The sequence below is a fragment of the Grammomys surdaster genome, unplaced genomic scaffold, assembly GCF_004785775.1.
Source record: "Grammomys surdaster isolate TR1022 unplaced genomic scaffold, NIH_TR_1.0 100, whole genome shotgun sequence".
In the NCBI taxonomy this organism is placed as follows: Eukaryota; Metazoa; Chordata; class Mammalia; order Rodentia; family Muridae; genus Grammomys; species Grammomys surdaster.
The window spans coordinates 3,416,029-3,439,904 of record NW_021604579.1 but is presented as its reverse complement, the minus strand read 5'-3'; the positions used below and the strand labels follow the sequence as shown (position 1 = coordinate 3,439,904).

General features: G+C 51.8%; 1 protein-coding gene across 2 annotated transcripts in view; it reads right to left on the bottom strand.

The window, feature by feature from the left end:
- Positions 1-23,876, bottom strand: part of Ptprf (protein tyrosine phosphatase receptor type F) — an 80,744-nt gene that overhangs the window by 36,318 nt on the left and 20,550 nt on the right. For both annotated transcript variants that reach the window (XM_028786269.1, XM_028786263.1), the window contains exons 4-7: positions 22,318-22,463; positions 22,013-22,154; positions 11,697-11,885; positions 3,484-3,594 (exon numbers count right to left, since the gene is read on the bottom strand). In XM_028786269.1, the coding sequence (XP_028642102.1) occupies positions 3,484-3,594; positions 11,697-11,885; positions 22,013-22,154; positions 22,318-22,463 (588 nt within the window). The remainder of the gene's footprint in view (positions 1-3,483; positions 3,595-11,696; positions 11,886-22,012; positions 22,155-22,317; positions 22,464-23,876) is intronic.

Genomic DNA, 23,876 nt, shown 5'->3' with positions numbered 1-23,876 from the left:
CACAGAGAGAGTAAAAACAGGCCAACCTCCATCTGCCCACACAGCACAGAGACAAGACAGGACTCCTGTGCCCCTCGCACACACACGTGCACACAGGTGCACACGGACCACGCCGCTCACGGAGGACTTAGGACTCATGGAGGGATACAGTGGACAGGGTAGGGCCCACCAGCAGGTGCCAGGGACGATGAGGGCAGAGCAGGTAGGAGTAGAAGTGGGGCACGGGCCAGTCCCCACGCCTCACACACCCTCACCGCTCAGACAGACCCTACCAGGCTCTGGGGTCAGGGCCCACCCAGCTCACAAACCCACCAAGGCACACAAGCCACTATAGCCCCACCACTGTGAGGAAGCCCCAATGCTGCGTAACACCAGTGTGAGGAGCACGTCTGGATGCCTGTGGGAACAAAGGCTAGGAGGCAACATCCTCATTCACACAGCGGAGACTCAGACGCCAGGTCCCTGAAGAGAATGGGAGGCTGGTGATCTCGGTACAGGTAAGCCAGGCCTTGCCAAGGGCAGGGTTCTGTCTTGGCCCAGGCAGCTGTATGCTTGAAAGCTGGAGGGGAAGAGACGCCGTGGATGGAAGGAGAAAATGAGTCACTCGGGGAGGGAGTCAGATGGTGATGAAGAAAGAGGCTGGTCCACCCAGCGTGCCTGGGCCTGCTAGACTGTGGGTGGAACTGTAGGCAACTGTGAATAAAGTCAGATGTAAATGTACAATGTGTGTCCCCCAGCGCTGGCCCAACAGAAACCCAGACAGCTGACTGTCATGTGCCTCCTGTGTACCTGGCAGCGCTGGGAGCTTTCCATGCCCATGCACTGCCCCATTGGTTGTAGCAGCCCTAGGCCTCAGAGAGGCAGGGAGAGCCCCAACAATTTGGGGAACAGAGGAAGAACGTGGGGAGGCTGAGTTTGGGATGGAGACAGAAGTCCTCAGGAGGCAGTAATCCTAAGCAAAGGGTCTCCACACGGACAAACTGACTCTGAGTGCCAGAGTCTGGAGAGAGCTGTGGTTATTTAGACTGGTCAGATTAAGCGCTGCTATTGGTACCTGAATGGCTAGGGATGCTTCTAAACACCCTACTATGCATAGAATGACTCTCAACAGAGATGTATTCAGTCTAAAATATATCAACAGTGCTAAGGAGAAGAAACCCCTGAGCTATAATCCACACTAGCCTGAATCAGGAGGCTTAGGGCCTGACAGAGTTGGGGACTTCCATCTCTGGGTGCTAACAGGAACTACTATGGATTGAATCTTGAAGTCACTATATTGGGAGACAAGAGTCCAGCAGATAAGCACTGGGGTGGAGCAGGGTTCTTCCATGCCTATCCACCCACATACAGAGTTACAAATACAGAGCTAGAGGTTAGCATTACACAGGCGGTCCCGGAGCACTCCTGGGGGCTGATGGGGCTTAGCAGGACTTTCCTTACGGTCCTGAAGGTCCCCCATAGATTTAGATGGTTTTAGATATGAGGCAGGGCCTGGAGGGTAAGCTGCAGAAGCCAGGTTGGCTATGTTAGGCTCTAGACAGGAAGGGCTGAGGGTAAAGGAGCTCCTATACCAACCTCCCAAAGCTCTCTCAAGTGGAGCTTATCCCAAGAGATGAGATAAGGCCAGATCCAGCTAGGGTCATGTCCAACTCTGAAGGTAGGAAGATTCCAAGGAGTTACGATTTCCTGGTCAATGCCATAGTGGTCACCTTAACCTATTTCCAGAGAAAACCACTGCCCTGCTACTGGCCACAGCCAGCATGACAGTAGTAGCTGGACAGGTGTGGTGCCTAGCTAGGATGCCCGCAGCATCTTTTTTGAATCTGGGTGGTCTTTTCCTGCTTTGGTACCGCCTATGGCAGCTCTACCCTAGGAAACAGCCATAAAGCAATGCTGAAACAGCTGACTTGGGGTTTACAAAAGGCTCTGCCTGGATTCTCCTCTCTCTGGTGTAGCCAAGTGCAGACAGGGGCTGCCTTGGCTGAAGAGGGAGGAGGAGGCTGGTCATTGTGAAGTCTTTTCAGCTGCTAATCTCCAGGAGGAAATGCTGCAGACTCCTGTGCCTTTGTTAAGATACCCAGCCTGGCCGGGCCTTTAATCCCAGCATTTAGGAGGCAGAGGCAGGTGGATTTCTAAGTTCTAGGCTAGCCTGGTCTACAGAGTGAGTTCCAGGACAGCCAAGGCTACACAGAGAAACCCTGTCTCGAAAAACCAAAAAAAAAAAAAAAGTGTGCTCTTTCGAGGTCTACTCTCTGCCTTCAGGAAGGTTTTGGGTTCCTGGTCCCGTCCTGAGGGTGTTCCTAAAGACAGGCAGGGAGTCATATCACTGATTGGTATACAGGACACCCAACAACAAGGACAGTGATAGGGGTTTCCCAACTCCCACGAAGGAACACAATTAGCTCAATACAAACAGCCCCATCTGGTCAACTAACAGGTAACTAACCTGCAACCCCGCCAAAACCAACCTGTGCCCTGGGGTACATCTGGCCCTCAGTAAGTAGCTGGCAGCTTGCACCTCTCCATCTTGAGTAAGCAAGTCTACTAAATTGCTTTGAGAGGAAGATAGGCCACTGCTATCACTTGGGCTCCATGAGCTGGAGAGATGTCAGAGCATCCTCAGAAAGACAGGTGGAAGCTTTAAGTGATGGAGTCACTACTGCAGGAAGCTTGGTCTCTTCGGCGATCCCCAACGAGGGATCCATGCTTTCTAGACTATCTCTCGTGGTGTCACAGAGGGCCCAGGTGGCCCTCTGGCTGTAACAGAGGCTGGACACACCAAAACAGTCCCAGACCCTTCAGCTGTGGACCTAACTGTAAATAGCACCCAGTTCGTTTCGCTCCAACTAGGATTGTCCAAGGCAATATACCCATAGGGGCTCACGGCTACCTCAGCCTTACCCAAAACATGATGGGTGGAGCTGGTGATAGAACAGAGCAGGCTCCTCCTGGAAGGCCCATCTGGTTCATTCCTGAGCCCTGACAGATCTAAAGTTTAGAACCAGAGTCCTAGAGCCCAGCCTGCTGGGGTAGCAGGAGGAAAGTCAGGTCAGACATGCATATTCACATGTAATTGTATGTGTCGGTGCCCCACCTCCACACACCCCCACCACACACACACACACATACACACACACACACAAACAGCAATGTCTGCTCAGAAGACTCCAGACTCCCATAGGGCTCTGGGACCAGGCAGCAAAGACCTACAAGAGATACAAACGCTCCCAGGGGTGAGAGGGTGGAGGGAGTGTCTGCTTCCCCAAGGGCCTGAAGGGAAAGAAGGCAAGTGGTGGCGGCTGCTACTAGAATGCCCACTGGGAGCTACGGAGGCGGTGGCTGCTAGTACTGCTGCAAAAGAGATGGGAAGGAAAGACTTGCGGAGTCCCTCCAGTATCTGCACCAAGGTCTCCTCCAGGCAGCATGCTTGGCAGGTGAAGCTTGGCTCCAAGTTGACAGAGCCAGGTGTGGCCAAGTTCTTACCTCGCACATACAGGTTGGCGGGGGCCGAGTAGCGTGTGCCTGCAGAGTTGGTTGCCACACACTCGTACTTGCCTTGGTCAGACTCCTCGCTGCTCTCAATCTGCAATGCACCTGTGGGGGGACACAAGAGAAGACGTCGGTCATGGTCCATGGTGAGTGTGGCCTGGGACTCGGAGGCCTCAACAACAAGTGTGGCCACAGCCTATGGCCTGTGTGGCTTACAGGAAGCACTTTCTGATGAGCCAGGTCCCTCTAAGCAAGAATCAAGAATGTGTACTTAGAAGCAAGATCCACCCAGGGGCTGTCTATAGAGTGCCCACCACTGTTCTGAGTCCTAAGGCTATTTACCAATAATCACGCTTATCAATGTTCTGGTCCCCAAAGCCTACAGACCCACAGGTCTGGAATTCCTGAACAAGCAATGTCCTCATCAGACCAGAGCCTGAGAAACTATCACCTATTCGGAAGGAAGGGGCTTGCCTTGGGACTTGGTGCACAGCGGCCTTGCCCCCACACTCCCACCATCTCCTCCCATTCTACCTCTACCCTGCTAGCCCCACCCTTTCCGGCCACTTTCAGCTTGGCCCTGCTAAAGTGCTTCGACCCACCAAGGCTTCTGCATAATTCAGAAGGCTAATGGAGACTGTAGCTCCCACTTGGGCCAGCGCCCTGAGGGGCTGCTCTGGCCACAGGCGGACAGACAGGAGCCAAGACTGGGGGTGGGGGTGGCTGAAAAGACCCTCTGAGAGGATGGATGAAACTTGCATTTGGGACCTGTACTGTCAGGTCGAGTGAGTGAACCCAAGATGGAGGATCACTTGCATCGATGCTGCCCCGCCCCCGCCCCCACCCCCCCGAGCAATAAACACTTGGAAACTGCTAATGAAAGCAAACTGGGCTATCTATCTATGACAGAGAAACCCACAGGGCAAAGCACCACGCCCCTCCCTGGAACAATTTGACAGACAATTACACCCACACAGGACAGTCCAACGGACAGCTAATAACCCCCACAGGACACAGTCTGACAGAAAACCACCTTCTGCATGAACAGCTGGAACAGCTCTAAAGAGCTTCTTCCTCCACCCCAACTGACAATCACGCCCACACAGGACAGACAGAACCTGCCAGGTCCCACCTAACTGGACTGGACAGGAACCTCAGAGGGAATTTCAAGCTGTGTCCTCACAGCCCAGGCCCACGAGGAGACACTGGGGGCCCAAGCTTCAGCTTCTTCAAACCCTGTTCTTTCCCCTTCTACCATCAGCACCATGGTAGCAGGAGCTCCAAACATCAGAAGGCCGAGGGCTGGCAGCAGGGGTGGGTGGATGACACCAACACAGAGAAAAAGGGCTGTCCTGTCCATAGCCTTGATCTCAGCCTCCCCATGGACATCAGACCACAAGGCAAATGCCCAGCAACTGCAAGAACAGTGCTGACTGGCAGCCAATAGGTCATATTCATGGGATTGAATGGACACCGTTATAGCAGACGTTCACCCAAACAGGTGAGTATAAGGGCCCTGGCTGGTGGGGTTTGCTCATGGTCAGCTCAATAGAGGTTTGGGGAGAGACAGGCAGCTGGTGCCACAAGTTGAGGACAGGAAATAGTGCCTGGGACTACAGCTGATGGACGCTACCCTGGGAGAAGAGCCTCCTAAGTCTGGTCAGGAGACCTGTGCCTGTTATTTTTGTCAACACAAGCTAGAGTCATGAGAGAAGAAGGACTCTCAAATGGAAAAAAGCCCCTGTTAGATTTGCTGGCAGACAAGTTTGTGGGATATTTTTTTGATTGACAAATTGATGTAGGAGGGCCTGGCTCACCGTGGGTGGTAACACCCCTAGGCAGGTAGTCCTGGATTTATAAAAAAGCAAGCTGGGCAAGCCAAGGAGAACAAGTCAGTAAGTAGCTCTCTTCCACTGTCTCTCTGTGCTTCTGTTTGAGTTGCTGCCCCAACTTCCCTCAATGACAGACAGTAGTCAGGACATACTAACCAAATGAAACCCTTCCTCTCCAAGTTGCCTTGGGTCATGGTGTTTACCATAGCAATAGAAAGCAAACTAGGATATTACCCGGTACAGACCCTGAATCTATTTGCACACAGACATCTCCAAACCTAGTACTGACACCCCAACCCAGTAGCAGGGAAAGCAGGGCGGGTGTGTGCTAAGGAGACAGATGTGCAGGGAGAGGCAGAGAGGGCAAGGAAACTGAGTCCTGTTATCAGGTGACAAACAGCTACCCCCCAGACCCAGCTTCTCTCCTGAGCTCTCTAGCCTTCAACAGAGGGCTGAGATGTGCCCACAAATATTGACGAATGTAGGAAGAAAATGGTGGGATAAAAACACAAACTACCATTCTGTATGTGACAAACTGTGCATACCTATCCTCATTCTCCTGTAGGTCACATGGCCCTGATGGAAGGTGGTCCTGGCTCCAGTTCTAAAAGGAGACAGACTTGAACCCTGACCTTTACCAGTCCAGAATCTATGCTTTCTCATCAATAGGTTGCAGAGCCCTGTTAAGTGCAGGCAGTTCAGAAGGGCTGCAAGCTGACAGGTCAGCTGACCTATTTATACACGGGTCTGTTTATTTCCCAACCACCATCTAAAATAATCTCACATCTCTCGTCCTTGCTGCTGAAGAGATACAAAGGATGATCCTCATGTGACCATGGAACCAAAATACTAAAGGAAAGGTCAAGTAGTAATCTAAGAAAAATGGGACTCCCAAGGGGAAGGGTCAGACTAGGTCATGCTCCCCAACCACTTTCTCCTGGAGAAAGCGTCTCCGTCTATGCCAACCTTAGGTTCAGGCTAGGATTCACTATGGGAACAAAATGGGTCCGTTCTGTGGAGCTGGCCTAGAAAGCCTGGGTAGCAGGGCTTGCCATCCTGGGTGGTCTCAGCTGGTGTGTCCACAATGCAGACTTGTAATGGATGAGTCCACAGGAGGAAATGACTGAGAGTAGAGGTGTGTGGTGGCTGGTGGAAGAGGGGGGGCTGGAGCTGGAGATGAAGAGACTGGAGAGGGCAGGATGGGTATGGGGAGGTGACGGACTGGACGGGATGGAGTGGAGGTGACTAACGGCGACAGCAGTGGTGTGGTGTGGCGTGGTGTGACGTGGCGTGGCGAAATGCACGGACAGCATTCTTACCTCTGATTGGTGAACCACCTGGCGAGGTAATTTGAATGCAAATAAGATCAGAGAGAAACATTAGTACAAGAGGAAGGAAAGCCACACAAAGCCAAATCAGATAAAACAAAACACTAGAAAGGGCCTTAACTACGTGGAGAACTTGAGGCCTCTGTGGAGGTGACTCAAGTGTTGTGTGAGCAAGCACCAGGCTGGGCCGGGCTGAGTGTGGGTGAAGCAAGTCCCCTGGGTCACTGGCACTGCTCTGAGAAGCACAGAGCTGGAGCTGGAGGAGGTGTTGACAGGAATCAGGGAGGCAGGACCAGGCTCCTATGACCCTTGCTGGCTGGGCTGATGGAGAGAAAGACCACCCAAATCCCACAGGGTAAGCGTCCAAGGAGAGCATTTACCAAAACAAAACCAGGGCAGTTAAGTAGGCAGGGTTAAGGGGAGAGCTCACAAAGGTTACCATGAATCAGGGATCCCAAGATACAGACCAGCCCTGGCATCCAACAGGGGAGGCGTGGTACTCAGCTCATAGCCCAATGGCTAACAGTCTTTAAAATCCACCTGAGCTATTAGGATAGAGTCCTAAGAATCCCACTTTAACCACTGGAGCCAGGAACCTATAGACAGACCCAGATCTATGTCTATCTACCCCCTGGATCCTTCAGTAGGAATGAGTTGGAAGTGCTTGGGGCCAGGGATCAGTTCCTGTCTCACTGAACTTGGCAACACTCACCTGGAAAAAAAATACCCATCTCTATGCACAAATGAGGGAAAGAAGGCCTGGAAACAGTAAGGGGCTTTTACATGAGGCAATAGGATCTAACTGGTCTAACTCCGAGCCTTCCTGATGGACATCCTGCAGACGTGGATGCTAGAAGGCAAAGGTAGTGGCTGTGGAGGGAGCGACGTGTTCACACAGGAAAGTGAGAATAGACCAACATAAAGATTCTGTGTGTGTGTGTGTGTGTTCGTGTGTGCTCGTGCTCGTGTGTTTGGAAGGGGAGGAGGGAATCACTGAGAACCTTTTAGAGAGTCCACTAAAACAAAGCCTACAATTAGTAGTTCCTATAATACTAAGACTGGGTGGTGGAGTATGCCTGTAATCTTAGCACTTGAGAGGCTGAGACTGGGTGACTGCAGCAAGTTCTAGGAGAGGCTGGACTCTAGAGAGTATCATGCCAGCCAGGGCTATACAGTAAGAACCTTGTTTCAAAAACAGAACTAGCTGCCTTATTTTGATGCTTTCTTTTATGACTATAAGTGGCATTTCCTGAAGAGTACATAACCTGTAACACTATTTACAGGCTAAATGCGACCACATTTAAGCTCCGCATTAGCAACGAGGTTTTCCTAACTAAATATTTTTTGTCTTAGATTACACAACTATCTTTTTTATTTTAGAATGTTATTTACGTTAAGACTTCATAGTTTTAAAATTATTTTAAAATAATTAGTAAATAATAAACGTCTTCTGTCTTAAATGTCGAAGACGGTAAACATCAATAGGTATAAGCCAGATAGACAATTACTAAAGGTCCTCTGAGTTAAAGTTAGCAATACTAAGACCAGAAAGTTCACAACCACTGACCCTCCCACGGTCTGGGTCAGAGCTAGGGCAGGGGTTGTAGTGTACACAGCCTGGCACTGAAGCCCTAAGCCTGTGGTTCCTTTTCTTTCTCCATTTAACCCAATGTCTGAGATTCTGGCTTAGACAATGGCATAGACAGGTATATGGGACTGAAGGGGCCCAAGTGTCAGCCTTCCCAGGAGACTTGTGCCAATGAGCTTAGAAACTGTAACCACACACTGACTGCACCATTCTGGAAGATTCAGGCAAAGGCAGAGCAGAGCGGCATAGTAGATGGGTACTTCCAGTCAGAGCTGGACCAGCAAGCAGAATGAGAAGCCACAAGCATCTCATCAGAGGGACCAGAGGCCTCCTCCTCAGCCAGAGCTGCCATCTCCACTTGACAGCCCTGATTCTGCCACTGCCACAGCAGGCAACTTTTCTTCACGAGCTTGCCTCGGGTCTCAAGCTCAAGTGGCCGGAAGGGGACTGTGCCAGCGGATCACATTGCTGCAGCAGGAAAAGAGCCCTTCACGCAGAGCTGACACCTAAGCAGTGCATGTCTCCAGCCCTTGCTCTGGGGTCACACAATGTGCAGATGTGTACAGATGTGCTATGGCTCACAGATGCTGGGGGCACTGTAGAGACCGTCAGGGGGACCTGAGGTCTGGAGAGCAAATGTCTAGAGCGCTGATAGATACAACTACGTCTCAGACTCCAGGGTTAGAAGACACTGAGGTTACCTCCCAGGAGAACTCCCAGGCCCTCCACGTGTGACCCCTTGACCTGCAGAAAGTGGATATAATCATTATAGTCTGTCCTACTGCAGAGACACTGCAAGAGACTCTGAGGTAATAAAGGGTAGAAAAAGCACTCTGTGAACTGTTGGTGATATGAAAACCATAAGGGTCCTTGAAAACAGGCAAGTGTATAGGGACCTGAACCCACTCTGTGAAGGGATGTCCCCACATGGCTTCATCCCAAGCACCAGACACACACACCCTCCCTAGCCTATCTATGATCCTTAAGTCACAGCTTCCTGGTAGCAGGAAAGGTCAAATGAGTAGATACTGTCTACAGTGATAAGTCCCAAAGGTCAATAAAATAATTCCTCAACGAGGATGTAGAGAGAACCAGGTATGGTGGGGAGGGGCACCTTACCAAGCAAATCTGTCCCAGGTCCTCCCATATCCAGCCTAGGTAAGTAGGGCTGGAGACAGACGCTGACAGCTTGAAGCAGGGTGGCTCCTGAGGGAGTAGCCAGAAGCTGGGTAGAGGTGCCCAGTGGAGGAAGCTAAAGAGGGTAGAGGGCCAGGTGGGCAAGGATGGGTCATTGTGGTCACCTGCAAGTGTGAATGAAGTGGCAGGAGGCCGGACAGAGCCTTTACCACAAACCAGGCCGCAAAGTGTCACTGTTTCCTTAATGCAGCTACTCTGCAAGATATGAAAACTGACAAAGTTAACTAAGGCCAGAGAACTAATAAGGTGCATGCAGATAAGATGGGCTGAGATAAAGCCTGCATGTGATATGAGCAGGCTCCCTTGACCAGGAGCACGGGTCTGACCACGCAGGCAGGGTCAAGGATTATGAGCCCAGGGTCCAGCACTGGCTCTCAGAGTCTAGGGGGAAGATGAACTGGCAATACCAACAGTTGTTGAAGGACAGAGTTTTCAGAGTGAGTCTAGAGGCAGGGAGAACAGTGGTGTCCCAAGATAGAAGAGAGGCAACAGAAAGAGAAGAGGGCACCAATTTGAGATTCATTTGGTGAGGCATGAAGAGAATGTGGTTCCTTACTAAATGGGAGTGTTGGGTCTCCTTCAGTTGGGGGTGAGTTGCCACTCATGGACAAATGGTCAGTGGGCACAGGGCATGGCTGTTTGTAAAGAAGTCACTGCTCATCTCAGACAGGGTGAAATCCAGATGGCATAGATCTGGAGCTAGTACAGGATGTCTAGGCTGGGTTGACCAGTACAGGGACAGATAAGGAGATAGTGACTGAAGCACCAGGAACCACGGGTTTGCCTGCCAGAGGACAGACTGTCAGAGCAAGGGTGAGGCTGGCAGGTCTCTGGGCTAGAGAAACCAGCGCTTCAGGCAAGGACAACTGGGCAGCTAGAGGAAATCAGGGGTGGCAAGGCCCAGGGGAGGGCAGGAGGTTTGCTCAAAGAAGAGGAAGGGCTGCTGGCCACTGTGAGAACAAGAAGGAAGAGGCCCGTGCAGCATCCAGGGGAGTAACGGGCAGGGGAGGGTGGCACAGGGTCTGGCACACAGCAAGCGCTACATAAATACTTGATGAACAAATGCTGGAGACAGCGGGCCTTCCCAGAACTGCTGCCTGCCACAGACAGTCAATGCCATTCCGGGGAGGAGTCAGGCCTATAGGGAGGACCGTCTGGCAGCATGGGGAACCTGCCTAGGGGCACCCATGAGCGAATACAGGGGAGCGGAGCCATGCCGGCCTCTGTGCTGTGCTGGGCAGCAGCCACAAACGCTGCCGGACCATTTCCTGCCTTGATTATGGCTGTTTTAATTAACTGCACTACAGCTGCCTCCATCTTGTTGAGTTTTAATTAAATTAAATGAGCTAACACTTCGTGGGCTGTCTCAGGCGGCCGTGGCTGGGGCCAGAATCCTGCCCTGCTGGGTGGCTCATCACTCCCTCTTCTTCCTGGGTACCAAAATGGTGTGGGCCTGGTGGGAGTTGCTAGGGAGGGGCTGGGACTGGTGTGCACCTCTGAAGCCAGCAGAGCCCCCTAAGAGAGGTGGACACATCCTTCATGACGTTGACATCAGAGCTGATAGGCAGCATCTCCCACCAGCAGGATATTTGGTGCCAAGTCTGTGGGTCTAGCCTGAGCTACTAGTGGGTATAAAATATAGCCCAGCTGATTCTGAGCCTCGTTTCCCACCCCCTCCATCCCTACAAAATAAAAATCTATTTTCTTGGCAGGAGCCTCACAGGCAGATCAATCAATGGGACGACACTTCCCTCTTGGTCACAATGGCATCCTTGTTTCCAGGGCTCCAAGGTGGCTTGACTGAGACATCATCCATAGGAGGGAGACAGGTGGCTCTGGTGGCCACAGCACAGAAGCAGATCCCCCTAGTTTTAGGCTCTTAGGTGCCATCTGAAACCTGATGAATCAAGTCTCACTGTCCCCTTCCCCAGCAAATCCTGCTGCCCAGAGAAGCAGAGACATGGGCTGGGCTCTGGAAAAGTAGATGAAAAGCCAGGGCACCTTCCTCAGGCCTGCCATGTTGGCATGTCATGCATGCTTGGAGGAGCAAAACTGGCCAAAAGTGTGGTGCCTGACAATCCCAGAAGGATCACGACAGAGCTAGCCACCACATCCTGTTCCCTAAGCAAGAGCTGGTCTCTGACATTAGAAACATTCTAATTGGTCTTCCTTAGAAAGTTCATCCCCCAGCACCTACGTGGACTAGGCTGGAAGGTGTCTTCCCGAGGTATTCATGACACTTTAACTCTGCCCTCAGCTCACCTGAACGCAGCTGCTTGATACGACCGTTGCTTGCAGCAGGGTCCACAGGAAGGAAGTCTTTGAACCAAGAGATCTCAGGGTCTGGATTCCCACCAGCTGCACACAGCATGGTGGCAGTGCGAGCCTTCTCCACCACCTTCAGTTGAGGTCCCATGTCAATAGTTGGGAACCCAGACGGCAGCTGGTCCTCTGCAAACAAAGAGTGTGCATTAGGACTGGCTCTGCTCATCTCTGAGGACCTCTTTGTGTAGCTTTCTCCTGACTTCCAGGTTAGCTAGGACCCATAATACAATTCTCTTTCCCACTCCTGACTTCTAAGCACAAGCCCTACCCCAAATGAGGAGTCGGAGTCCTAGGTCCCTTTTGGCAAGGCAGGGGCTGCAGGAGGACCTATACCACATCCCTGCTGGGGAGTTGCAAAGTTTGGAAGCACAGACTGAAGATGTCAGCACTTATCTCTCTAGGTCCTGGGAAGAACAGAGATCAATGCTCGGCTGGCTATGGAAAAGTGCTATATGGACGCGGGGTGGGGGTGGCACGGGAAATAAAGTTCCTAAAACATCAACAGCCACAACTCTACCAGAGGCTGTGCTTGTCCAGTCTCCACTTCCCTGTCAGCACATGTGATATCCTTCCTTGGCCTGCATCCCTTCAGCTATACCATGTGGCAGAGAGAATCGAGGACTGCGGATACACAGCTTCCTTGGCCTGCTACCACTTGGAAGATACGAGTAAGAACTGAGGCATCCTCCCCACCCTCCTAGCAGCAGGATGCTCAAGGCTGCTAGACCTAGAGCTGTAGCCACTAACCAAGGAAGGCACCAAGCTTGTTCTTCTAGGCTCTCACTCCTATCTGTCTGAACACTTGGGGTGCAGACTGAGGGTGGCTAGGTCTTGCCGGAGTCAGAGTCCAGGAGTTATCTAGCCTCACTGATCAAGAATGAAAGCAGTACAAATGCTTGCAGCCCAGTGTCACAGGGATCTACTCTGAATTCTTGACACGGGGAAAGTCTTTGGGACCTACGCCAAATTAAGGACAATTAATTTTCCTCCCTCAATTATCACACCCTCAAATGGCTCCGTCCTTGGCTCAGATCATCCCTCAGGCACCACCGCCAGAGCCTAAAACCAGTGAGTGTAAAGAACCATCTACTAAACAGCAGGACCCAAAAGCCAGTCCGTGGTGCCAGCTAGGCTCCCAAGCAGAGCTGGAAGACCCCTGAGGGCTGACCTGCAGATGCTGCTTCCTCTTCTTCCACCTGGGAACCTTCAGCACACTCTTATCAGTCAAGGACAACAGACATTCCCCAGATGCCTGTGGAGTGACTGGCCCCTTGCCACTTCACCCCCCCACCCCAGTACCACCAGAGCTGTGTCTATAGTAGTCTGAACCACTCAGGTTAATGACCAAGGCAAATTTCTCAAGAGGATGCATGCCACACTGTCACTTCCAACCCATCAACAACTGAGAAAACTGAGGCCTCTGGACACAGGGATAAAAGGTTCCAAGCATGAAGCATTCACTCTGTTGCAGGTACTCTCTAACAGCTTTACAAAATGACAATCTTTACCAAAACCCTATGAGGCATATGAGCAAATGGGGACTTGGCAGAAATCTGGAAACCCGCCCAAGGTCACTCAGTTAAATTGGAGGTGGGGTTTGGAGGAAAGCAGGTGGTAAGACCCTGGTGCTTTAGACTAGCATGAGTGAAATGGTGGGCAGGGCAGGGGAAGGGAGGGGCGTCCCTGGAAAGAACCACGCCCTTCTCCCTCTCTCCGCCCTCCACTGGCTTCCGGCTACGGGCTCTACTGCAGACCCCCCATGCACATATGAGCCTTCGTTTTCAGGTGCTGTAAAAGAAGCCCAATGCTTCCCATATGTGGACACCCCCGGCACGCGCCCGTGTTCCATAAGGCGGATGCACGGGTTACGCTATAGCCCCTCCAAACACGTCCTGTCAGCACAGGGGCTGCTGGTGCGGGAGGGCCCCTCCCCACTCCAGGCCACCCGGTAACCATGGCGACGGCAGAGAGGCGGGTGCCACGGTGGAAGGGCTGCGCGCGCTTGTGTCCGAGCGGGTGCGCGCCTCCGCGTCCAAGTCCTACTGGGCGCCGCCCTTCCCGCCCCCACCTAGGCGGAGCAGCCGCGCCCCCTCCCTGGACCCTGCTCCTCAGTTCGGGGAGGGGGTGCTCCCCCTTAGGCATTCTAGCTCCACCAACGCAGCGCACCCAGCTCCCGCCTGCTAGAGTCCAGAACAGTGCAGGAGGCTCTAAGTTGCCTCTGCATATACAGTCCGCAGTGTGGCCAGGTCCAACACTGCACTGTTCCCAAAGCAGAAAGAGAAGCCCACTGGCTTTGGGGGACTTTGGAGAGGAACCAACCCAGTAGCCTAGGCCTGGATAGCCTCTACACATAAGTACCACACGCAATCGAAAGTCTGCCCACCCCGCACATATCTGTGCACCTAGAGTGAGCATCCAAGTGTTCATGAGTGGCTCCTGCGCCCAACTGGCCCTTCCGATAGTGCGGTTTTAAGACCTGACTCCTTCCCTGGAGAAGTCTTGTTGTCTCAGAACTCAGAGAGGACAGGGCATGTGGGAGGGCGTGTCTAAGGGGTGGGGTGGGGAGGATACACAGGACAGGGACAGGGAGCATTGTTGATATCCCTCAGCAGTAGAGCTAATTACTGTGACTCCACCTCTCATCTGCTATCTTGGTGACTTCCTGGAGGAAGGAGGATCAAGAATGATCATGCAAAGCAGAAAGCTTTCCTGCACACTGCCCGAGTAAAGACTATAGCAAGGATGGAGGAACACTAAATAGCAAGGTGAGTCTGGGGTGTGTACTGGAGTTCTGATAGCCGGACAGGGCAAGAGTGGGTGGGGAGTTTAGACGGGCAGGCTGCAATGACTGGGGGAGGGAAGCTGCTGAAGGCCCCTAGAGAACACACACAGGTCTCTTTGTCCAGCGAAGCCTGGGATGCCTGGGGCGGAGTCTGGGCCAGAGGCAGGGGGCTGCACCAGGAAAGCTAACAGATGGAGATGCCTTAGAGGGGAGGGTGGTGGCAGTAGGGGCAAGCACCGGCACCGTCTGTCAGTGAGACCTCTTCACCCATGTTTACCCAGCTTCGTGGCATCTCTGAATACAGGCACATATGCGCATGCACATATCCTGGCTCCCTGGGGTGGCACCGTCTGGGAGGCTGACCCCTCCACTATGCATGAGTGTATCCCCCTGTCCCTGAACACACAGACACCTTAGAAACATGCACAGCCAGGGACCTAGAGAACTACGTGGAGAAAGAGACAGGTGCAAAAATAGAAACCTACATGTGCCTGTGGAGGGGCATCTGCAGTGACAAGCACCTGTGGAAACAGACTCCTGCAGGCAGATCCAGAGGCGGCATGCACAGAGGTGTGGGAACACGGGTGTGAGGACGCGCACAGTCAGACACACATAAGAAGAGACACATGCACCTGGAGACACAGTAAGACCAAACCCACAAAGGAACCTCTGTAGGTGGCCAGGCCCCACCCTGCCCTTCGGCACTCTAAGGAAGCCCAGGGCCACCTCAGTCCAGTCCCCAGAGCAACTCCATCCTCAGCAAAGACAGGGTCAAGACAGAGCCCTCCCAAACCTGTAAGCTCTCTGGCTCAGTGCCTAGCCAGCACCCCGCCCCCAGGCTCCCAGGCAGTAAGGGGGGCCAGAGGGCCTGAGGGCCCATCTCCCTTCGCAGCTTTCAGTCTCGACTTTCAGCTGTTTTTCCAAGAGAAAACTCCCACCTCCTCCAGCACTCAGATTTCATCAAACTTGGCATCTTAAAAGCCTGTTTTGTTTTTGAGTCTGAGCTGTTTGGGGCCTGTCGGCAGCCACAGTCTCCCCTCTCAGTAATCCCCCTCCCTTGGGTTTCCCTGGCACTCTACAGCATCCTACTCAACCTGGCAGGTGAGGCCTCCCCACCACACAGACTCAGTGGACCCAAGAGCCACTGCCTGGTCCCCACTCTAGGCTTTGGCTCACGCTGGGCTCTCCCTCCTGAGGTTCCTCTACCCCAGGCCTACTCCAGAAATTTCCTTTTTAGCCATCTACCCCTCTAGGTTCAGACCTTGCTCCCAGTCACTCCAGACCACTGGCAGCTTCCCACTCGCTCTGTAGCCCCCTGCTGCCCTGCTGCCACCCCCGCGGCTTCCGGAAGCCTCCCCGCCAAGGTCAGTGCCAACTGCAGAGCTAAATCCAAAGGACACTGCCCAGTACTCATCTTGCTTGGCTTCTCCTTCATACTCTTCCATTGCCTCTCCTGCTGGGCTCCCCACACTTAGCTCCCAGGAACCTCCTCCAACCAGCGAAAGCCAGTTCCTGGGGATCCTTTTGGCTTGGCTTCTTGGCTCTCACGATTCTCTCTCCAGCTGCCCCCCAAGACTGCCAGGCAAAGCCATGCGAGGCCCTCTCACATCTTTTCTTAGATGCCTGCACACACCTGACTTGACAGATTTCAAATTAGACTTACCAACTCACTTCCTCAGACCTGGGCCTCTTCCTGTATTTCAATCTTAGATAAATTGGTTCCGCTGTCTACCAGCCTTGAACCAGGAACACAGAGCCAACCGCCACTGGGGTCTCACAGGCAGCCGGGCCGGATGCTACCCGGCATGCTCTTGATCAATCTCCATTCCTCTTCTATTCACAACAAGGTTTGGGGCAATGCTAGCTTTTGGTAGCTAGAGTGACTACATTTACCTCTCACTGATACACTTCCACCCTACTTTGCATCAACAAGGATTTCTCTGAAGCATGAATCTGCCCTTAGTAAGCCCTCCTCTCCCCTGGCAACCAGGGTGAGGAGGATACCTTACCAAGAACGGAGAATATACATCCAGGGGCATCTAAGACCTCCAACTTTGAGAGCTATTTCTAGCGCTGCTGGTTCAGACCATGGTCATAAACCGGGAGAAAGGGCAAAAAGCACAAAGCAGGCCTGACAGACACCTGTGACCACAGGGGTAGAGAGCTAGGTGGGCACAGGGGAAGTGTTCTGTGTTCACAGCTAACAGAAGAGGACTCCATTCAAAAAGGAGTTCACTGAGGTCTTCGAAGACTATCAGAACTAGAAAAAATGAGAGGATTTCAGGAACCAAGAAATGCCGTGTCTGACTTTCCAGCTGCCACACTGCCCCCTTCCAGAAGTGCCTTCCTACCCAAGAATATCTCGAGTCTGAACCTCCAAAATCTGGCTATAGCATTCCGTATCTTCATGGTCCTGAGATCCATTATGGTTAAAGGAAATGGAGGTTACGTCCCAAAGGCCACTGGCATGTTAGTGTCATTGCTGCCAGGGGAGAACAGGGGTTGCCTAGAATTCTAGGTTTGGGACCTCCTATAGTAGCTCTTCACCTTAATCTTTCTACCACGGGTGAAAGGAATAGAAAGGCATAGGGTAGGGAAAAAGGTGGGGCAGGAAAAAATGATCCCTAGGGAAGGAAAACACACTCACCCTGCCCAGCCCAGGAGCGACACCTCAGGACAGGCTCACAGGCGGCTCATCATCAGCCTTCTCCCCTGGAGCTATTTCTAAAGATTCTATCTATGTGTGTGTGTGTCTGTGTGTGTGTGTGTATCAAGAAATTACCTATCACCTCAAAGCCTCAGAGCCCACAAAGGTGAGAGGGGTACAGAATACATGATCCTGTGTTACACTGAAATACCCTCGACCCTGACAATTGCCTCACAGCCTGCTCTCCAGGTGGGCGATATGAGACACTCTAGCTGGATCCAGCCGAGTGGCATAGGTGGGCACAGTCTGGCCCACTTAGCAGACACCCAGGCAAGCAGGTAGAAGGACAAGTGAGGTAGGTTGGTGAGGTAGGTGGGGGTTGGGGAAGAAAGGAGAGGTCCTAAAACCTCCTAAGGCCAGGTTTAGTCGAGACTCCTAGTGTGCCTCCTCTTGGCTTGGTTCCGGAGGAGCTGCTGAGGTGTGACTGCAGCGGATGCTGACAATACTTAAGGCCCACCATGTTGTCCAGCATCCATCGTTGTCCAGCTGTTCTGACTGACTGACAGATCCAAGCTGAGACTCTGGGGTCCCAGAGACAACGAATCTGAATACAGCACCTGACTGACCCTACACATCCAGCTCAGACTGCTGACTCTCTTGCTATTCACAAGCTAAGGTATAATACCACCTGCTGTAAACCTGTATCACACACACACACACACACACACATGCACACGCACCACCTGCCGTATGAATCCCACAATCCAGAGACTGCCTGTGTTCACATCCTACTACTGAACAGAGCCCATAAAGTACATAGCACCTGCTTATACGTCATGCCCCTCCCCAACTGCCTGAGGCACACACACGAACCCTGCTACACAACTCCTTTTGTGTGATGAGGCACACTCCTGGTATACACAGTTCACACGTGCTCACAGCACTGTAAGCAAATCATCTTCTACATCCATGAAATGACAAACATCCAGCCCTTGAGCCTGGCCCCCAGGACAAGTCAGAAAAAGTCTATTCCTACTCCACTGTCTCTTTTCCCCATCTTCCTTTGGGCATTCTGTGTCCCTTTCAGAACTTACCCAGTCACTAGGGCTCCACCCACACCTCCACCTCCTCCCTGAGGTTTTTCCCAACCATGGTTCTGCCTGGCCTGGACTCTGCAACCCCTGGGGACTCTAATGACCTCCAAACAGAGCTCAACACCCTCACTATCCCCCTCCACCTCTGAAGGGAAAGCCCAGAATCAAGGCCTCACTCCCTTCCCCCATACCTCCCCTCCCTTGTGAGGGAAAATGTCAGATTCCCTGTCTCAGTGGCGGCAGCGGGCGGGTTGGAGGGGGAATGATTCAGCCACCGCCTCAAGAGTGCGGAGCGAGAAGAGCTTTTCCTGCCATTACCCGGCGAGGGAGAGGCTGGCGCGCTAATGGCTTCAATTACCACTCAGACAGGAACGCTGGGCGGCAGGGCCCTGGTACTCGTCACAGCCCAGGACAGGACAGGCCCACCCCCAGCCAGCTTGTGCTGGACACCCCACCCCTCCTGACAGGGATGTTGGCACACCAGCTGCCCATCCCAGCATAGTAGGCTAGGTCTCATACAAGCTGCACCAGAAGCACAGTCTTGCTCCAGTAGCGGCAGAGCTACGGAGAGTCATGAGGGACCTGGCATGGCAGTGTCCCCAGAGGCCACAGTGTGAACTGGTCCTGGGGTGGTATGAGGCAAGGGCAGAGGGCCCCAAAGGAAGTATAATACTGGGTTTCCCTTCTGAAGATACACTGCTCCTGCACTGGACTAGGCTCCCCAGGCATTCTCCAGGCACTGCCCAAAGCATATATCTCTTGATGCGCAGGCTTACACGCCTGTGTTTAGAGGGCACGTGTAGTGAGACATGAGTAAGGCATTCAGACACTATTTTCCAGCCCCTAAACCAAGTCTATCTCTCACTACTAATATTCCGTGGTGATCTCACAAAAACAGCCCTGGCTCTCCCCTCTTGCCAACCCCAGAGCTCCAAAAAAGCCATCTTTTCACCTATAGCAGGCAAGCACTCCAGCTTTCCTGCCCCCCACCCAGGAAGAATGGGGAAGAAATGAGGCAGGGTTGCTTTAGGCTGAATCCCTGATGTCCCACCCCCTGTGACATTCCTTTCTGCCAAACCTTAAGCTGGTCAAGGTTACAAAGACAACAGGACAGGTCAGCACTTTGCCTGGCTGGTGCAATACCTCAGGAGCAGGAGGGGCCCATGAGGCCCACAATTCCAACCACTCTGTTGTAGAAGGGACTTGTCCCACACTTCATCAGACATCGTCCAGTCCCCAGAGGCATCAACATATATCCTGAAGCCCAGGACTGGGGATAAAAATACGTGTCTAGTACCAGGGTCCATTCCTAACACCACGTAAGAAACAGTAAACTCTAATCCATGAAAAGAAACTCTTGATCAGGAAGGCTGTTTCTAATGGCAACCTTTGAAAGTGTGAGTTCTCTTCCCCAGGCCTTGAGAGACCCTTTAAAGGGTAAAGTTGACAGGACAGTGGGATGTCTCGGAAGAATTAGCTCTCCATTCTCACAAGGAGACTACTCCCCAGCCTGAGAGCCTCAGAAGATGCCCACCATGATAGGGATTATAGTTCCAGTCTTTTAGACCCTACTCAAATACAAGGCAGGGTACATTGACTGTCATGCCAACAGGTGGAAGTTTGGGGCAGAAATGCTTTCTCCTGGGTCACAATTGGAGGTTAGAAATGACCAGAAGGAACCTCTGAGCCAGTGATTTCAGCTCAGTGCTGGTTGTCTGGCCCCCATCCCCAAATGGAATGGATAGTGGGGCTAGCACAACCCAGATGACACCAAGCAGCAGCAGCTCAGGTGTCTAAGCTTCAGAATGGACAATGAGATATAGTTTACACTGCAGTTAAAGCTCCACACTAGCTTGGACAGTGGGTACAATATCCTGGATTCCAGATGGAACAAATGAGGTCCAGAGTCCCTGTCTTCATCATTTTCATCTAGACCCCTCTACAAGGGAGGGCCTAACACAGCTCTATTAGAGCCCATTGATTCACACGAGACACACAGATGCAAGAATTACTGAATGGATGCATGTGTGAACACATAAAGCCAAAGCGTAAAAATGGCCAATGTGAAAAGATGTTCAACCGCTCTTGTAATCAAAGAAATGCAAATTAAATTGAGATGCCATTTTTTGCCTATTAACTTGGCAAAGCTTTTTTTTTTTAATGGTAATTTCTACTGCTGGTGAAGATGTGCAGGGAAGAGGCCCTCTTATGCCCTTCTTGGTAAGAATATAAACGGATACAATCTTCTAGCAATATTGAAGGCTTTAAAATACATGTGCCCTTTGACTTAGTAAAGAATCAGGAAATGATCAGCAAAGCGATGGACACGCGTGACCTTATTTATAAAGCCTGAAAGCTGAGAACATATGCACCCAACTAAAAGGGAACAGTTAAATAAATTAGGGTGCTTCCATGTGACAGCTTACCCACAACCATTAAAAATAATTGTGCAGAAGAATATTTAATGGTAAGGAAAATCTTCACAATATATATATTAAGCGAGAGCTGGGGAGATGGCTCAGTAACAGACCTGCAGAGCAAGCATAAAGACCTGAGTTCAGTTTCCTAGCACCCATGGAGGAAGCTGGGTATGGAAGTGAGGGCCTGGAATCCCAAGGCTGAAGCAGGCAGAGATAGGTAGATTCTTAGAGCTCGCTGGCCACTAGGCTAGCCAAATAGGTGAGCTCCAGGTTCAGCGAGTGAGCTTGTCTGAAAAACCCTGGGTTTGCCCTCTAGTTGGGCAAACAACAACAACAACAACCAAACAAACAAACCCCAAAGTCATGGAACAGTGTGTGATCACTATTCTGTTTATATATATTAATACAAATATACATACATGTCTACAGAACATACACACAGAAAATGGGCCACCAAGAAATAACCAATAGCACTAGGGGTCAGAGAAAAAGAGACTATTATTCTCCTTACACACTACCCTCTCAACTTTTTAACAGTGAACAGATATCGGTATTGCATTTAAAAATGAAAGCAACAATCAATATGGTATTTTGAAAACGCACATTCAGATTCATGTATCCATTGTGGTCAGGGTTTAATCATGTCACTTCCCACCCTATTTGCGGCTTTCTATGACCTCAAGAAAGGGCTCGTTCCTCAACCTGTTCCTCCAGCCTCACTCAATGACTCCCCCCCTCCTCTCTGTGTTCTCCAGCTCTCCAGCCACCACTTGAAAAGACTCAAATTGACCACTCAGAGTTCTGGAAGCTCTGTTCCCCTTTACACCCTGGGCCTTGGCAAAGACCTAGAAGCAAAGTGTCCACATTCCTTACACTGGACACTGACTGAGGGTAGCACGTATCAAGTGACATTATGGGCTTAACAGCAGTTCAAGCAATGTGGATGAATATATGAATGAACGAGCCACCAAATGAGAGGAGACACTAAAATTCACATGAAAGCCCAGCGCCAGCTCCTTGATCAGGGTACCAGGAGTACACTGCCACTGACTGACAGGCTTCACTGCTACCGTCACATAACCCCAGGGCCACAGCACCATACCTCCAGCCTGACCCAGACCCAAGGGAGCAATGACCCAGCACAGCAGGAGATCACACAGCTGCCAAGCTCACTGCTGGCTTCAACACAGACCAGTGACCTTGGCCTGTGGAGCACTGACTCTCACCCACCCCAGGGTGGCCAGTCCTGGTGGGCTCCGCCCACACCTCAATCTACCTGGCCACCATGCCATGTCCCTCTCGGTACATACCTTCAAGCACTGACAGCTTGGCACTTGTGTTGATCTCGCCGAGACTGTTGGTGGCTGTGCATTCATAGATGGCTTCGTCTCGCTGCACTCGTAATGGCTGGATCCGCAGCACTGACCCTGCTCCGTCATCAAACTCAATCACCTGTCACAGGACAGATGTGGTCACAGCCTGTTAGGGTGTGGGGAGCTACTACAGCTTTCCTCACATCCCCAGAAGGCCCTTGAGGGAGAAAAAAAAAAAAAAACCACAGAGAGCAGGCCAACCCTAAAGCCTGCCCAGCCCTCCCCGTCAGTCCAGGACTAACCTCAAAGCGCTGGGAGCTGACTTTCTTCCCCTTCTTCATCCATGTGATTCGAGGCTTGGGTTCCCCTGTAGCTTGGCACACGAAGGAGGCCACCCCTCCCGACAGCCCAATCTGGTCCTCTGGGACCTTAACAAAGACAGGTTTGCCTGGAAGAGATAGAGACACTACATCAAGTGGCACGATCACATCAGGCATGGCCAATGCTACAGGTAGCAGGCCTTGAGGACGAGGGGGCAAGACAGACTTAGAGAAAACAATAATAATACCTAACTTTTATATAGTACTTAGTAAGTGCCGAGCCCTGTTCAAAGAGCGGAACCCTTGTAACTCTTTGAAGCCGAGGAGGTGGGTGCTATAATTACTGTTTACAGAGAAGAATATCAGGGTGTGGGAAGGTCAAGAGATTTGTCCAACAGCTGGTAAAGGAGTGAAGTCTGGAGCTGGGGGCTCCACCTCCAATTGTGTCTAACTCCTGGTCATTCCAAGCTCCAGGAATAACAAAAATCAAAAGGTACTGGAGAACTGCTTTCTGGGAAGAGCCCAGAAACCTTCTGTCTACCCTAAGCCTTAGGCAGACCCTAGAACCCCTCCTCTTCCCTACTCCTACATTCCAACAGCCCCAAAGGCCTGGACATTCCAGCTCCTGAGAGGCTCTGGATGCCTTCCCAGAAGGATGCTTTCCTGTAACTCCCTGCTCCCACCCCTGCCCCCACTGACTTGGCAACTGCCTTCCCACAGCATGGGCAGCTCCTGAGTTCCTACTCCAGAGGAGGAGAACAGGGGTTCAACCAAGGCCCTGCCATACCCTGGTTAACATGCCAAGACTGACCCACAGCCTCTTCTGCCTCCATGTCCCACCACCCAGGGTCACAGCCCCAAAAAACCTGGCATAGCAATGCCTCGTTAGTCCTGAGAGTGGATCCATTTCCTAGTAATCAAGCCAGTGCATGAGTCCAGGAAATCCAGTGCCTTGGGAACGGCCCTTCAGATGACTTGCTTGTCACCCATGAGCTCAGGCTCAGTTTAGGCCCTGGCATGAAAGTATCCACTGTGCACCAGGTACTTTATGTCATTTCTTGTACAATACAATCAGTGTCTCTACTTTGTAGGCTGAAGGACCAAGTCACATGCCCAGAGTCACACAGCCAGTGAGTACTGACACATTTGGGACCCAAATTTAGGCCCATCAGAGTCCAAAACACCTGACACAAAAAGTTTACAGCAGACAGGGGACCTTATCAAAGACAACAGCCAGTGGTGGCAAAAGTCAGACTAAAGCAGAGGAGTGGCTGAGGTGAGGGAGAGGCAAGGTGACTGTTACGGCATGCTGTGGCTAGGAAAGAGATGCCAAGTGGAGGAAGGCTTGGAAATTCTTGGGAGTTTTATCTGTATTGATGTATACGTGCCTGCTTGTCTGTATGTGCACCACATGCATCCAATGCCAACAGTGGCCAAAAGGGGGCATTAGATCTTCTAGAACTAGAGTTACAGGTGGCTGTGAACTGCCTGGTGTGGGTGCTGGGAAGCAAACCCAGGTCTACAAGATCACTTGCTGCAAG